At 42.2% G+C, this 15,000-nt stretch overlaps 4 protein-coding genes across 5 annotated transcripts; 2 read left to right on the top strand and 2 right to left on the bottom strand.

Annotated features, from left to right (window-relative positions):
* The first annotated feature begins 290 nt into the window (after positions 1–290).
* Positions 291–2,368, top strand: LOC134197884 (heparan sulfate glucosamine 3-O-sulfotransferase 5-like). Of its 2 annotated transcripts, XM_062667235.1 has the most exons (3): positions 291–391; positions 468–560; positions 627–2,368. In XM_062667235.1, the coding sequence occupies exon 3, from the start codon at positions 1,049–1,051 to the stop codon at positions 2,288–2,290; it is 1,242 nt and encodes a 413-aa protein (XP_062523219.1). In that variant the 5' UTR covers positions 291–391; positions 468–560; positions 627–1,048; the 3' UTR covers positions 2,291–2,368. The 2 variants fall into 2 exon arrangements, with proteins under 2 accessions (XP_062523219.1, XP_062523218.1); XM_062667234.1 differs by having other exon boundaries at positions 468–2,368.
* Positions 2,369–4,704: 2,336 nt separating this feature from the next.
* Positions 4,705–6,230, top strand: LOC134197887 (synaptosomal-associated protein 47-like). The gene is made up of 2 exons (XM_062667238.1): positions 4,705–5,430; positions 5,576–6,230. The coding sequence occupies exons 1-2, from the start codon at positions 4,705–4,707 to the stop codon at positions 6,122–6,124; spliced, it is 1,275 nt and encodes a 424-aa protein (XP_062523222.1). The 3' UTR covers positions 6,125–6,230.
* Positions 6,231–7,180: 950 nt separating this feature from the next.
* Positions 7,181–9,439, bottom strand: LOC134197886 (pituitary tumor-transforming gene 1 protein-interacting protein-like). The gene is made up of 5 exons (XM_062667237.1): positions 9,300–9,439; positions 9,195–9,244; positions 8,693–8,801; positions 8,400–8,630; positions 7,181–7,452 (listed from the first exon to the last, which is right to left on the bottom strand). The coding sequence occupies exons 1-5, from the start codon at positions 9,370–9,372 to the stop codon at positions 7,358–7,360; spliced, it is 558 nt and encodes a 185-aa protein (XP_062523221.1). The 5' UTR covers positions 9,373–9,439; the 3' UTR covers positions 7,181–7,357.
* A 231-nt stretch (positions 9,440–9,670) lies between these two features.
* On the bottom strand, positions 9,671–14,404 carry LOC134197885 (proteasome activator complex subunit 3-like). The gene is made up of 10 exons (XM_062667236.1): positions 14,312–14,404; positions 14,210–14,242; positions 14,070–14,132; positions 13,273–13,393; positions 12,386–12,435; positions 12,252–12,317; positions 10,924–11,060; positions 10,790–10,844; positions 9,866–9,952; positions 9,671–9,803 (listed from the first exon to the last, which is right to left on the bottom strand). The coding sequence occupies exons 1-10, from the start codon at positions 14,333–14,335 to the stop codon at positions 9,723–9,725; spliced, it is 717 nt and encodes a 238-aa protein (XP_062523220.1). The 5' UTR covers positions 14,336–14,404; the 3' UTR covers positions 9,671–9,722.
* Positions 14,405–15,000: the final 596 nt, after the last annotated feature.

The following is a 15,000-nucleotide window of genomic DNA, read 5'->3' as shown; positions in this document are numbered from 1 at the left end:
CGCGTCAAAACTATTGACACATTTACGCTTGAAGGCGTGGCCATAAGTAGCGTGAGCAGAAACGCATCCGTTTTCACGTGACGTACGTTTTCTAGATAGAAAAGAACTATTGTGTATGCTCGTAGGTTTGTTAGACTCTTGGAAACACACAAGTGCGCATCAGTAGCTTGTGTTTCCTTTCATCTTTTGATAGCATTTCTCCTGCTAGCTACGTACACACAAAGGCGCATTGGGCTACACATCCGTTCGATGTACGGCAACAGATCACAAAGCGTGAGCAACTGCCACTCCGCCTGGATTGCGTCTTCAAGTTCATGAATGTTTTGAGGCGTACGAAGCTCAACACGCCGCTTGATGAACGCCCAGAGGTTTTCTATTGGTGCAAGATCTGGTGAGCTAGACGGCCAATCAAGACCGTGACGCGCCCAAAATCTCGTTTTTTAGCTTCACTAGCGGAATTTTCTTAGGCATAGTGTAGCGATAGCCTGCGTCATGAAGTTCTCTTCTGCTGGTGGAAGAACTGACGACAAGTCCTTCCTGCGCTGTTAGCTGATGGGCAAGTTTGTTTGCTGATTTCATTGTTCCTTGTGTACGTCATGTTCACTAGGCTGATCGATGGTTTTCAGCTGATTTTTTAGTCTTCCATGGGAAGTTCTACGTTCTCCAGCGTCCAATCTTTTGAGAGTTCAGTAAACATTAGAGCGAGAAACACGTAAAAGTTGGGAGATCCTAGATGGCTTCTTGGTACCAGAGCGGCATAGTAACAGAATATCGCGGCGTTGTCTTTCACGACTCATTTGACGATGGAAAAGTTCTCTAAGCGGATGCGCATACTATGGAATAGCTTTTGTGACTTCTTTTCAGCTGTTTGAGAAACATTTAGCGCTGGTTTTCTAGTACATAGCAAAACAAGAAGACTTTCCAAAAATAGTACAACTAAACTGGAAATGTGTCAATAGTTTTGACGTGGACTATAAGTGCATTGTGTAGAGTGAGAATGCGATTGTAAAGTCCCGTATGTATACCAGGTGTTGCATTGTTGTTCAAGATGCTCAGTCGACGCAGGCGTTACATTGTCTTTTGTCTTCTCTGGCTCTCAGCGATTGTTCTTCTCAAACTATTGAAATCGTCACCGAAAGACGAGCCACTTGACGTGTCACGTGGACACGCGAGTCAGATTGTCTTGACTGAAAGGAAGGCAACTGGCTTGCCGAAAGAAACTGGCAATGACAGAATGCCGATCAGAGTGGACAGCGAGAATGAGCATGCGCCCGAAAAATTGAAAAGCAAAATGTTGAGAGACGAAATTGAAGGGTTAGCAGAGAGATCAAAGAACGTGAAGGTTTCGATTCCTTCAGACAAAAGCAAATCTGTTGAAAAACTAAACAGTCAGACAAAAGATAAGATTAGAAGGGAAGTGGTTGATTTCAATAAAATTTCTGACGTCAAATCGGAGAGAAAAGCTCTCGGAGTGAAGAAACAGACACAGCAGGAAAATGAGCTTAAACGACGCTTTCCTCACATTATAATGATTGGAGTAGGAAAGACGGGAACTCGTGCTGTCTATGAGATGATCCAGATGCATCCGGCTATACGTGGGCCTCTAAAGGAAATAAGATATTTCGATCGGAATTTTAATCTTGGGATTGAATGGTATATGGGAATGATGCCACAGACGTACACATGGCAGGAAACGATTGAAAAGAGTCCCGGATATATTAGGTCACGTGACACTCCGGTGCGGTTATTGGCCGCTATGAGGCAGTTCAATCGAACTCGTGTGAGACTCGTTCTAGTTGTGAGAGATCCGTTTACTCGAGCTGTTTCTGAATACTTGGAGTGGAAATGGTTAAGAATGCGAACGAAAGTAACTTTGCTGCCATTTGACAAATTGGTGCTTGACAAGAATGGAGAGGTTGATATCAATTGTCCACCCATTAATACAAGTATCTATATCTACCATCTCAACTATTGGTTGAAATATTTTTCCATAAAAGATTTTTGTTTTGTGAGCGGTGAGATGATTGTTGCAGACCCGTATTCTGAGATGCAGCAGTTAGAGCAATGTCTTGGATTACGGAGCTACCTCAGCAAGGATAACTTTGTTTATGTCCCACAACGAGGATTCTATTGCTTGAGGAACCACGGCCGTTCATGGTGCATGAACAAATCGAAGGGCAGAAAACACCCTGAAGTGGAAAAATCAGTTGAAAACAAATTGAGGGCATTTTATGCTCCTTATAATAAAAAGTTGTATGAAATTACCGGAAGAGACTTTGGATGGACATAACAGGATGTGTGTATCGTGATAAAAATGTACTTAATGAAAATATATTTTAGGATTTTATTGTTAACTAGTACAATGATTCAACGCACCTCAGTTGCACACCCAGCAAAACTGAAGTGGTACAGTTCCGTGAATCCGGGATACTACTACGTATAGGGACTGCTAAACTGCGCACGCGCAAGGCACATTTTGACAGCGATTTAAAAGTTAACGATGGATTTTTTCGTTAAAACGTTAGATTAAATTCCTCGTTACATTTTCTACTTTTACAGAAAGTAAAATCATCTACAGCTTGCTCAGATAACCTAGTCTGATGGTACTGGTAGATAGCATTGTGACATAACAATGGCATGTGAAAAAACAATGAATGCATTGAAATTTTAAAGTGAGCATTGCCAGACCTGCCAACCTAGCAGTGTCAAAGTGTGTGAGTTTGCAAGAAAAAATGCGGAAGTTTAAATTTTTTGGGACACGCCTACAATAGCATTAATTAATATATAAAAAATTATATCGTAACAAGTGTTCAATAATGTATATATAAATAATCTACTATATAAAGCTCAAATTGTCTGTGTGTGTGTGTGTGTGTGTGTGTGTGTGTGTGTGTGTGTGTGTGTGTGTGTGTGTGTGTGTGTGTGTGTGTGTGTGTGTGTGTTCACGTTTGGGAGCCACGTCTTTTGTCCGTTCGCAACCGAAATCGGTACGCACACTCGGCACGCACAGGGTAAGGTTTTCTTAAAAAGATTAAAAAAGGGTGCACCAGGTCCCCTCTCGAGGGGTCGACCCCGCGTAAAATTTCTTGATGACGCAAACGCTACACATTCTGGTTCATTCGAACACACGCCCACGCCAGTCCTGTGTAGACCGTATGCATCGTTGTCCTTCGCAAAGCTTTGAGCGATCGAATATCTCTTGCCGACGAAACTTACTCTTCTATCGCTTTCGTTTCTCTCCAAATTCTGATTGCATTTGCACCGAATCCAACCTACACGTTTTCTGTATCAAGCGCTACACGAGGAGTGTGTCGATTTCGATCGAAACAAGCGCGAAGAGCAAGATTCGAATTCATTCAGCATATCCGGGACCTCGCAACAAAGATTGCACGTGACATGTCCACAGACCTATCTTTACACTACAGTATCTTGCCCATACGAAGGACGGGCCATGTATACTAGTATATAAATAATATCTAATCATCAAAATTTAAGTATTTGCATTCCCGGTTGGAGTAGAAGCCATTAATTAATATAATTATAGTGCAAAAATGTATAAACGATTGATTAATGTGCCTAATTAGCGACACACAATATCAACACCAATTACTAAACATAATAGTTAATTAATTAAACACAGAACTTGTACTGTACGTGCTACTGCCTGTTATAAAAATCTAAGAACAAAGTACATGCACATTCTCGTGGCTAGTTGGAATGTTCTGGATTCTATTTTCTTGTGGCCTTCTTTGATCGCTTTCCAGCAATACATATGGTAATCAAGTAACCAGCCCCTCCCCCTTTTCCACTTCTGACCGACTCCTTCTTCTGTATGTCGGTATTTTGACCAAGTATGTTATGAAAGAACCGGATGAAGAGAAGGGCTGGCACATAGAAATTGATATTGGGATATCAAGTATGTACGTACACATGCATGTACTAAAACTGTAGGGTACACTTACACAGAACAGGCACGCCCACCATTTTGGTCACACCCACCAATGGTCAGAATGCGGGAGATTTGATGCCAAATGCGGGTAGGCGGGAGAAGGGTTCCAAATGCGGGAGTCTCCCGCTCAATGCGGGAGAGTTGGCAGCTCTGGCATTGCATTCTTAGTTATGAGGAAACAAAACTACGCCAATGAGATTGAGTTCAAGTAACGGAACTTACTTCCTTCAAATTGAGTCTATCAGGGGCATTCAGTCTCCTTCTTGAAAGGCAAACAGCACAGTCATTCTACATTGCACCCCCAAAAGGGGACCCGACTGAAACTAGAAGACGACGTCACCCTACCCATGTTCTTACCCATGCCAAGTTACGCCTGTACCCCAAATTTTAGCCTCGCAGGTGATCCGGTCTAGCCGGCTATCGAACTTATACATACATACATACATACATGTGTGTGTGTGTGTGTGTGTGTGTGTGTGTGTGTGTGTGTGTGTGTGTGTGTGTGTGTGTGTGTGTGTGTGTGTGTGTGTGTGTGTGTGTGTGTGTGTGTGTGTGTGTGTGTGTGTGTGTGTACAAACACCACCGATTTTAGTAGTATAGATTACGACTTTGTAGTTTTGTAGTTTTCTTACGCGTTCTTTCTTGTATAATCAATTTGTTGCTTCACTATTGCAATTTTAGCTACTTGAAATTGGAAAATTAGCGCGTAACTTACATGTACTCCGAGGTCTTATCCGGGAACTATAAATCTGTTTATGTCTGATACGTCGTTACCAGTAAGAGATTGGAGCTGTTCTTATTACGATGCAACTACAAAGCGTTGGTTATCTGGAATTTTTCGCTTGTTTTTGTCACGATTGAATTTCATTCCAAAGTGTGTGGGACGTGCCACGCCCATCTCTCTGCCATTCCACGCGATTCGAGCAGTTGAGAAAGAAACGACGACGCTGATATTCGGAGCTATTACAATAAAACTGAGAGACGGCGTCAAACACTGGTTTTCATCTTTCGAAAGCCGCGAATCAACGTTTTTCGTTGTCGTTCATTTTTGGAAGAATTATTCGCTTTTGAAAGGTGAAAATTCGATAGATGCTATTGTTACACGTCCTGGAGAGCTTGCAGCTCTTATAGTTGACGCTCAGAAAACCCTAGAAGGTGCAGCGTCTGAACTTCACTCACAGGGTCGTCAACTGGATCAAGCGTCCCGGATGATGAATGACATTCATTCAGATTTAGATGTTGTGGAAGGTATACTGAAGGATATGGGTTCTTGGCTGGACACGTGGAAGGCGGCTGATGAGTTAGTGCATTATGTGAAGAACCAGCGTAAGTCAAAGAAGAAAGGGGATTTTGATGGGAAATTTCCGGTTTTGTTTGATATCAAATTGAAGAGTGTTCACCGACCGGGACATCTAGTGTTCAGATCAGGAAGAAGGAATAATCTTATCATCTATGACGAACGTCAAAAAGAAATGTTTCAGGTAACACCGAGGCACCATGGACAGACACATAGACATACATTATGACACACGTGAAACAAATAAATACAGACAGCAGATTTATGTGGTCACGTGATATTAACTTTGAGAATCGTCATTCAAATAATGCAACACATTTGTTTTACAGATTGAAGCAGATGCAAAGCTCTCTCTTACAGCACATACACCATATCACTTTACCCTCACCAACAACAACGCACCACGTGGATCAAATGCCGCAATTAGCATCATCTCTGTTGTAGCCATTGCGATTATCGAAGACATAACGAAAACATTTCGTACAGAAATCGAATACGACACCCCACCTGAAGCAGCAGACGATCCGGAACTTGAGCAGGAATCCGACTACGACACAAAACCATCAGTCGGCGAATTACCTCTTCTCAGCTGGACCGAAGCAGCTGAAAGTGAGTGGACAAACGAGGCACCGCGACTCGAACATCACACATCCGGTCATCATCAGATGCAAGCTCAAGCCGTGATGAGAAAACAGGCAAGAGACGAAGAGTTGAATTTGGTGTCTCAGGGTCTTGAGAAGATGAGGCAGTTGGCTACGAATTTAGGTGAGGAGACCGACATGCAGCTGGAGCTGTTGGATCAGTTGGATGTGTCAACAGACAAGGCGACTCAGAGAATGAAGGAAGCATCCAAGAGAACTCGAGATCTTGCAAAATGACCGTTTACTGGCATGTTTTATTACTTCCTACTTTGCTGCGTCATTAATCGTCATGCTAGGTACAATACAAAATATATTAATTAATTAATTAATTTTAGAAGACGCACCTTCCGTGACACACGCACGCACGCAAGAGGATGGCGTACAGTGGCGGGCGAGCACGTCACATCCGCATACTGGGTTAATTGATTGAGCAAACAAACTCCGGCTCATCTCGTTTCAGAACGCCAAAGTCTCGTTTCTGACCGAAATCCGACGCGACAGCTGAAATCGACCGGGCCGTCGCGTTTCACGACGATCGGAGACCGGTGTCGTGTCGATCGGCGCATTACAGACATCCATACAGACAGGCGGAAGCGTGGGTTGGCGTATTATAGTATAGGATATATATATATATATATATATATATATTGGGGAGTTTGGGTTGGTTTTGGGTTAGTTTTTAAAAAGTATATATATATATATATATATATATTATATAGTATAGGATATACATATATATATATATATATATATATATATATATATATATATATATATATATATATAGCAGGACCCGCCCTATGGGAGGTGGGTTTGTTTGCATGCAACACAATTATTGCAGCGCATTCATTGTAACAGAACCGTTGTGAATATATATGTGAATGATATATTAGCTTCTCCCAAAGCAATCTGACGCGACCGTTCGTCTCAGACTACGCATTTTCCAGCATCCCCACCTCAGACCCTTCCCACCTAAAACGTCATGATCTATTTGTGGAGAATGACGTCACTTCCGCGAAGACACATTCAGTAACACACGGACGCACGCACGCACAAGCGGCCCGCAGCTCATTTCAGGCCGCCAAAGTCTCGTTTCGGACCGTCGGAGGCAGTCGAGGCGAAATCCGACGCGACCGTTCGTCTCAGACTTGCGATCTCGACCGGCCCACCGCGTTTAGCGACAATCCGAGACCGGTGTTGTGTCGATCGGCTCGTTACAGACAAACAGACGGAAGTGGGCGTTCCCGTATTATAGTATAGGATATGACTGTGAACCAGCACGCAAGACCCAACTTAATGTCCAATACAACTGCATATCAATGGATAAAATACAATAACATACAGAGCGTGCAGCAACGCCTGGAAAACTATGACAACTAAATTAGCAATGCTTACCATGTCATCCTATCCCACAGTCACAAATACAATGAATTGAAATTAGTGTTCTAGTCTACATAGCAAATGCAACGTTTAGTCAAAGCGTTGGTAGCGGCCAGCTGTTCCAGTGCTTGAGAATGGACTATCACCATTGTTGCCATCATTGTCGTCATCGTCCTTGTAGAGACCTGAAATAGAAAGAAAATGTGAGAAGTGAAGGTGGAATTATTGGGATAATATGAAAACTGTAAGAATGTTGGGTAATTTGGTAGGATAGACAAAGTGGCTGATTAACAAATTGACTTGACAGACAGACAGACAAACACAACACAACACAACACACACAGTCACACATGCATGCGCACGCATGCGCACGTGCACGCACGCACGCACACACACACACACACACACACACACACACACACACACACACACACACACAAATGGACAAATGTTAAGCGCTCCACGTCTTTCGACGTCAACCTTGAGGTCAGTTGCGAAGATAGCTCCTCTGCCTCTAGAGACAGGGCCTTCATGTGCTACGTGGAGTCTTGGGGCCAGCGCTACAATCTACCTGGAGCTTGGCCAGAGTCATCCAGGGGCACTGACAATGGCGCAGCTCTGGGACTGGACACCAACGCCCACACGTACCCGTCTGCTGCATGATGCTGCTGCCAAGCCAGCGGTCTTGTCCACCCCAGTCAATGACCAGGTACTCATTTATACTCCTGAGTCGAGAGAAGCAAGTGTGGGTGAGTTTCTTGCTCAAGGAAACTGCGACAGTGTCACCTCCACCAGGATCGAACCTTCAACTCTCATCACGGATACAAGATCCCGGATGTCATCACAAACGCTCTATCGTCTGCTCCACGCGCCCCCCCCCCACACACACACACATGCACACACACACACACGCACACACACACACACACACACACACACACACACACACACACCATAACTTGATAGGATGGACAAAGTGGTTGATGAACAAACTGACTTGACAGACAGACAAACAGACAAACACAAACAGACAGACAGATAGAAAGACAAGACCAACCAACTACACACACACACACACACACACACACACACACACACACACACACACAAAGCCGTTGATCACCACTCTCACCATATTTCTTCCTGATTGCGTCATTCTTCGCCTTCCTCTCAGCTCTCCTCGAATCCTGTTTGTCCTTCATGTCACGCCTTCGACTTGCATCCTCCTTCTCCCTCATCTCAAACTGTCGCTGACGCTTGGCCTTTCCACGGCAGCAGCAGCAGTACACAATACAGCAAATAAGAAACAGCAGAACAAGACCTGCTCCCGCTCCAGCAAGAGACACCCAAATCACACCATCAACTACACACATTCACAAGTCACGTGATGACAGACAAACGGACCAATACAAACTACTTACGTACCATTACAAGTGAGAACGTAGAAATCATCGCAACCCGTTGGCTTCCACGATTTGATGCAAGTTTCAGTATCATTCCCACCGTCCTTACCATTTTCCTTACACCAATAGCACTACAGATAACCACACACACACACACACACATCATCATCATCATCATCATCATCATCAAGAAAAATAAACAGACAGACTATCAGTAACAGTTAACACAGTCATGATAACCCGGAAGTACGTCAGACACGGTTACAAGTACATCCGGAATAACAACGGTAGTGCGCATGCGCAATCAAACTCAACTGCTCATTACTCAGTGAGAGACCGCCGAATGAGCGACGGCAAGTCAAAACATCAAACTAGAAACTCAAATAGCCACAATCATGTGCTAGTCCCACGTATGCGAAGTGACGAAACCGAAACAGTAACACGCGGCGACAGCACGGAAGGCGACGATAGCGAAAGTTGCCGCCAAACGGTCGCGTTTGACAACTAAAAGGCAGGCAACGCACCTCGACGTCTTTGACGCAGTCTCCACACGAAGACTTTCCTTCGCAACCGGCTAGAAGTAGAAACTCGTAAGAAACCGAAATTTCCGCTCTAGAAGAGTTGCCTACCGTCAACCAAATAAAAGGACGTCATGAGACCAAGCGCTACAAAAAGAAAAATCGATACAAAAGCTCGTTTCATCGTCGGATCGCACAAGAAGTTGGCAACACACTGACTGATTGACTATTATTACGTCACTGTGACAAAAGAAGCCCGGATTACCGTGACAAAAGAAGCCCGGATTACGAGCCTCGGAGTCCAGCTCTTAGCCAACTGCGCAACCTATTTTATTAGAGTTTTTTTTATTAAACATAAAATTAAAAATTTAAGTATAACAAAATCTATTGTATGACGTTTAGAATTTGCTGCAATAATTTTTTAATCAAATTTCAAGTCATTATTTGTATTGATCGAGAAAGCAACGCCGACTGACATGAAGTACATTGTAATGATCTATTACAATACATCACGACAATATATCTACAACCTATTCAATACATTGTTTCCAAGCGTGAGCTTCTGGGTTTCTTGATCTTTTCCAGATTCTTCATGATCATGTCATGCAGCGATGACTGAAAGCAGAGAGAATGCATGCGAACGTGAAGCATAATACAATATCATCGCTTTGACTCACGTAGATGTTTCTCATTTCACAAAGAGTGAGACGTAGATTGACGTACTGCTTTTCGTCTAACTCATCGACTGCAATCCGATAATCCTCCTAAACACAACAAATCAAATCTGAGAACATGTGGTGTAGACATCTAAACAAAAGAGACAGGCAGCACAATACACAAGCAACATGCAGGCGGATGGACAAACAATAAGACAGACATGCACAATATGCAAGTAAACATGCAAGCAGATAGACAAACAAAGAGACAGACAAGCGTGGTATACAAGTAAACATTCAGGCAGATGGACAAACAAAGAGACAGGCATGGTATACAAGTAAACATGCAAACAGATGGACAAACAAAGAGACAGACAGACACAATATGCAAGTAAACATGCAGGCAGATGGGCAAACGAAGAGACAAACAGGCATAGTAGACAAGCAAACATGCAAGCAGATGAACAAACAAAGAGACAAACAGGCGTGATATGCAGACAAACATGCAGGCAGATGGACAAACAAAGAGACAGACAGACACAAATGCAAGTAAACATGCAGGCAGATAGACAAACAAACAGACAGGCATGGTATGCAAGTAAACATACAAACACGTGGACAAACAAAGAGACAGACAGGCATGGTATACAAGTAAACATGCAGGCAGATGGACAAACAAAGAGACAGACATGGTATGCAAGTAAACATGCAGACACGTGGACAAACAAAGAGACAGACAGACACAATATGCAAGTAAACATGCAAGCAGATGGACAAACAAGGAGACAGACAAGCATAAGAGCAAACACGAAGGCAGATGGACAAACAAAAAAACAGACAAGCATGGCATGCAGCAAACATGCAAGCAGATGGATAAACAAAGAGACAGACAAATAAGCAAACAGCTGGCTAACAAAACATCAAAATTGCAAACGGTTTCCTCACCACAGTTGGATACTTCAGTAATTTTGATGCCAGTTTTCCTCTAGCAATGTAATATCTATAATTATTATTGACAAATCAAATGGTTAAATGTTGAGCATAACGAGTTGTATGCAACTTGCTGTTACCATCTGTACCTTGAAATGTGATCAAGAAAAGACGATGCATCTGTCTCTACGCGTGAAACTTCTCCCAGAATTTCTTCCTGGATTGAAACTCCAAAGTTGTTGCCGTCTTCGATTCTCGGAATTAAAAGTTGAATCCAAACTTTCATCTAACGGCAATGGAAAAATAGAGAACGACAGAGAAATAAACAAATAAACAGACAGACAAGTTTGTGTGTGTTTGTTTGTCCGTGTGTGTCCATGTGTGTGTGTGTGTGTGTGTGTGTGTGTGTGTGTGTGTGTGTGTGTGTGTGTGTGTGTGTGTGTGTGTGTGTGTTGCGATAGCTCAGTTGGTTAGAGAGTCATCTTATGGAGTGTTCACATCTGGGAGATTGCAGGGTTACAGGTTCAAGTCACAGAGATAGCAAGCTATAGCATAATTTCCTTGGGCAAGAAACTTACACACAATTGCCTCTCTCAACTCAGGAGTATAATGAGTACAGTACCTGGTCGGACTTTGGGTGCCCACACCACAGCTAGCGTCGCAGTCGGTGCTCCTGCGAGCACCTGGCCAGTCTCAAGGAGATTACTTAGCACAGCCCATAGCTCCTGCTTAGTGCACAGGAACCCAGCCATCTGGCTGAGGGGCATTACCATTTAACAGCAGCTCCTTATCCATTTGCCGTGTGTGTGTGTGTGTGTGTGTGTGTGTGTGTGTGTGTGTGTGTGTGTGTGTGTGTGTGTGTGTGTGTGTGTGTGTGTGTGTGTGTGGTGCTGTAGCTCAATTGGTTAGAGAGTGCATTTGCAAAATGAAAACATCCGGGACCTTGCAGGGTTGCAGGTTCAAGTCACAGTGATGGCGATCTATGGCATAATTTCCTTAAGCAAGAAACTTACACACAATTGCTTCTCTTGACTCAGGAGTATAAATGAGTACCTGGTCATTGACTGGGGTGGACATGACCGCTGGCTTGGCAGTAACATCATGCAGCAGACGGGTACGTGTGGGCCTTGGTGTCCAGTCCCAAAGCTGCACCATAGTCAGTGCCCTGGATGACTCTGGCCAAGCTCCAGGTGGATTGTAGCGCTGGCCCTAAGCCTCCACATAGCACATGGAGGCCCTGTCTCTAGAGGCAGGGAAGCTATCTCCGCAACTGACCTTAAGGTTGACGTCATTCACAAATGACGTGGAGCGCTTGACATTTGTCCATTTGTGTGTGTGTGTGTGTGTGTGTGTGTGTGTGTGTGTGTGTGTGTGTGTGTGTGTGTGTGTGTGTGTGTGTGTGTGTGTACGTGCGTGCATGCGTGCATGTGTGTTTGTGTGTCCAATAATACAGTTATTTAGTATTATATAATACTACCTTGTTGCAACTTGTTACTAGTGTTATAATCTCTGGTTTGAGACGACGAATCCCTTCGCCAATTTGCTGCCAAATCACAACACAACCAACCCTCTACTCTTACGACATCAAATGACAAATGACCGGTAACTCACTCGATTAGCAGACACGCCTTGAATGCCACCATCAGTAACTCCATCCAACACTTAAACACAATACAAACTATCACATCAGTGCAAACCATAGAACACACACACACACACACACACACACACACACACACACACACACACACACACACACACACACAAACACACACACACACACACACACACACACACACACAAACACACACACACACACACACACACACACACACACACACACACACAACACACACACAAAGACAGACAGACAGACAGACAGACAGACAGACAGACACACACACACACACACACACACACACACACACACACAAACACACACACACACACAAAGACAGACAGACAGACAGACACACACACACACACACACACACACACACACACACACACACACACACACACACACACACACACACAAAGACAGACAGACAGACACACAGACAGACAGACACACAGACAGACAGACACACACACACACACACACACACACACACACAGACACACACACAACACACAGACAGACAGACACACACACACACACACACACACACACAAAGACAGACAGACAGACAGACAGACAGACAGACAGACAGACAGACACACACACACACACACACACACACACACACACACACACACACACCATCTCATCCGCCAAACATTTAATTAATTAACTATTTATATTAATATCAACTAGCGCATGTGTACAGTACAACTAATATTTCACAATACAAAAACTAAACACATAACACCAATATAGTAAATTACATTGATATCAATTACATTAATCACCAATAATCTTATTACTTCAAAAATAACATCAGTAATAAAAATAAGTTACAATCATAATAGGTAGTAATTGATATTAATTAATTAACCTGCACCATCGTGTAGTTTCCGCTTCTTAGCTATTGGATTCACATCATCGCAGCTTTCGTCCACACCTGCCTTGTTCATCCGTGGAAATAATGGTGAATAGGCAACTTGAAACACATCAGACTGAAACAAAAACAAAAAATTTGAACTCCAACTAATCAACCCTAGGCATACACCCTGTAGTGTGTATAGCTAATAAATTATTTATTAATCTTTATTACCTAATCTCGCTAATTGCTTATTGATTATATATTGTAGACTTACTAATTAATATTACTTTTTATTATTAAAACTTTACATGAAAAATAGCTTATTAACAATTGTTGTTAATAAACAAATAAATAACTAAAAATAATTAATTAATATCATTAAATTAATTTCTACTTGACATAGTAATCACAGCTGTTGTAGCAGTGTGTTGCAGGTAATTAAAGCTATTGATATTAATAAAGTTGTGTTTATTGTCAAAAAAATTAAAATTAATAATGAATAAACAAATAACCAATAATTTAATTTATTAATATTAATAATAATTAGTATTAATACTAATTATTATCTAATTTAATTATTATTAATAATAAATATCTAATTTATTTGATATTAATAATTAATACCTAATTTAATTAATATTAATATTAATAATTAATACCTAATTTAATTAATATTACTATTAATAATAATTAATATCTAATTTAATTATTAATATTAATAATAATTAATATCTAATTTAATTAATACTTTAACAATAAAATTCAGTATCAATATATTAATTTATGTAATAATGTCACTTGCTACATACATGTAGCAAAGAGTTCAATTCGACGACTTTCTTGGGAAAACATTCACGAAGCATTTTCTCAGCCTGATAACACACACCATCAGTAAACGTCCAAAAATCCAGTAAACGTCCAAAAATCCACAAAATCAAGCCCAACAAACCTCTTTGTTGAACTCATCTTTGAATTCTTTTAGCTACAATGCGAAAATGTCACAATAAATATGTACCTCAAATAGGGCCCCTATAATTTAAACAAACCGTACTTGTTTATCATGTGTCTCTGCCATCACACACTGTGTCTAGGACTTCTCGGACGAAAAATAGACGACGAATACGACGTATGAAAGGTGGCGTAGCGCACGTTAGCATACGTAGCGCCAAATTTACCCCCGGAATCCAGACACGTTAGCGCAACTAAAATAGAGGCAAAATGCAAGTGTTCTAGTTAATATTTATATTTTAAATTGTGCGACATACTGGTCTCTACATACATACATACATGCTGTAAACACGCGTATTCTCAAAACTACAGTCCGCGATTGGTTAGAGTCGTTTCAAACCTCCGACTAAAATGAGTCATTAAATTCAATACACTGAGATGACTCCGAACGATCTCTTCGTCCGACAGAGCAGCCAGCAATGCAGCATTTTGTTCAACAAGATCGCTTATCTCGTGGAGAATTCCAGGAATGTGACAGACACTCCATTCAGTTTGACTCGACGCAGAAGACTGACATACAGATGCTTGAGCCGAAGCGTCGACAACACTTGTAATTTCCGTTTGCATGTGCGCATGCTCCGTCTCGACGACAGCCTGAACTGACAAAGAGCAAGTTTCGGTTTCGGTTTGAGATGACGAATTAGTCACGTGACACTCAAAAGTTGCCTGGATGGCTACGTCATTGTGTCGCTGTTGTGCTAAATCTTTGTCGAATTTTGAATTGAACGTGGA

The sequence above is a fragment of the Corticium candelabrum genome, unplaced genomic scaffold (assembly GCF_963422355.1).
Source record: "Corticium candelabrum unplaced genomic scaffold, ooCorCand1.1 SCAFFOLD_63, whole genome shotgun sequence".
NCBI classification, from domain to species: domain Eukaryota; kingdom Metazoa; phylum Porifera; class Homoscleromorpha; order Homosclerophorida; family Plakinidae; genus Corticium; species Corticium candelabrum.
This window is presented reverse-complemented; position numbering and strand designations above follow the sequence as displayed.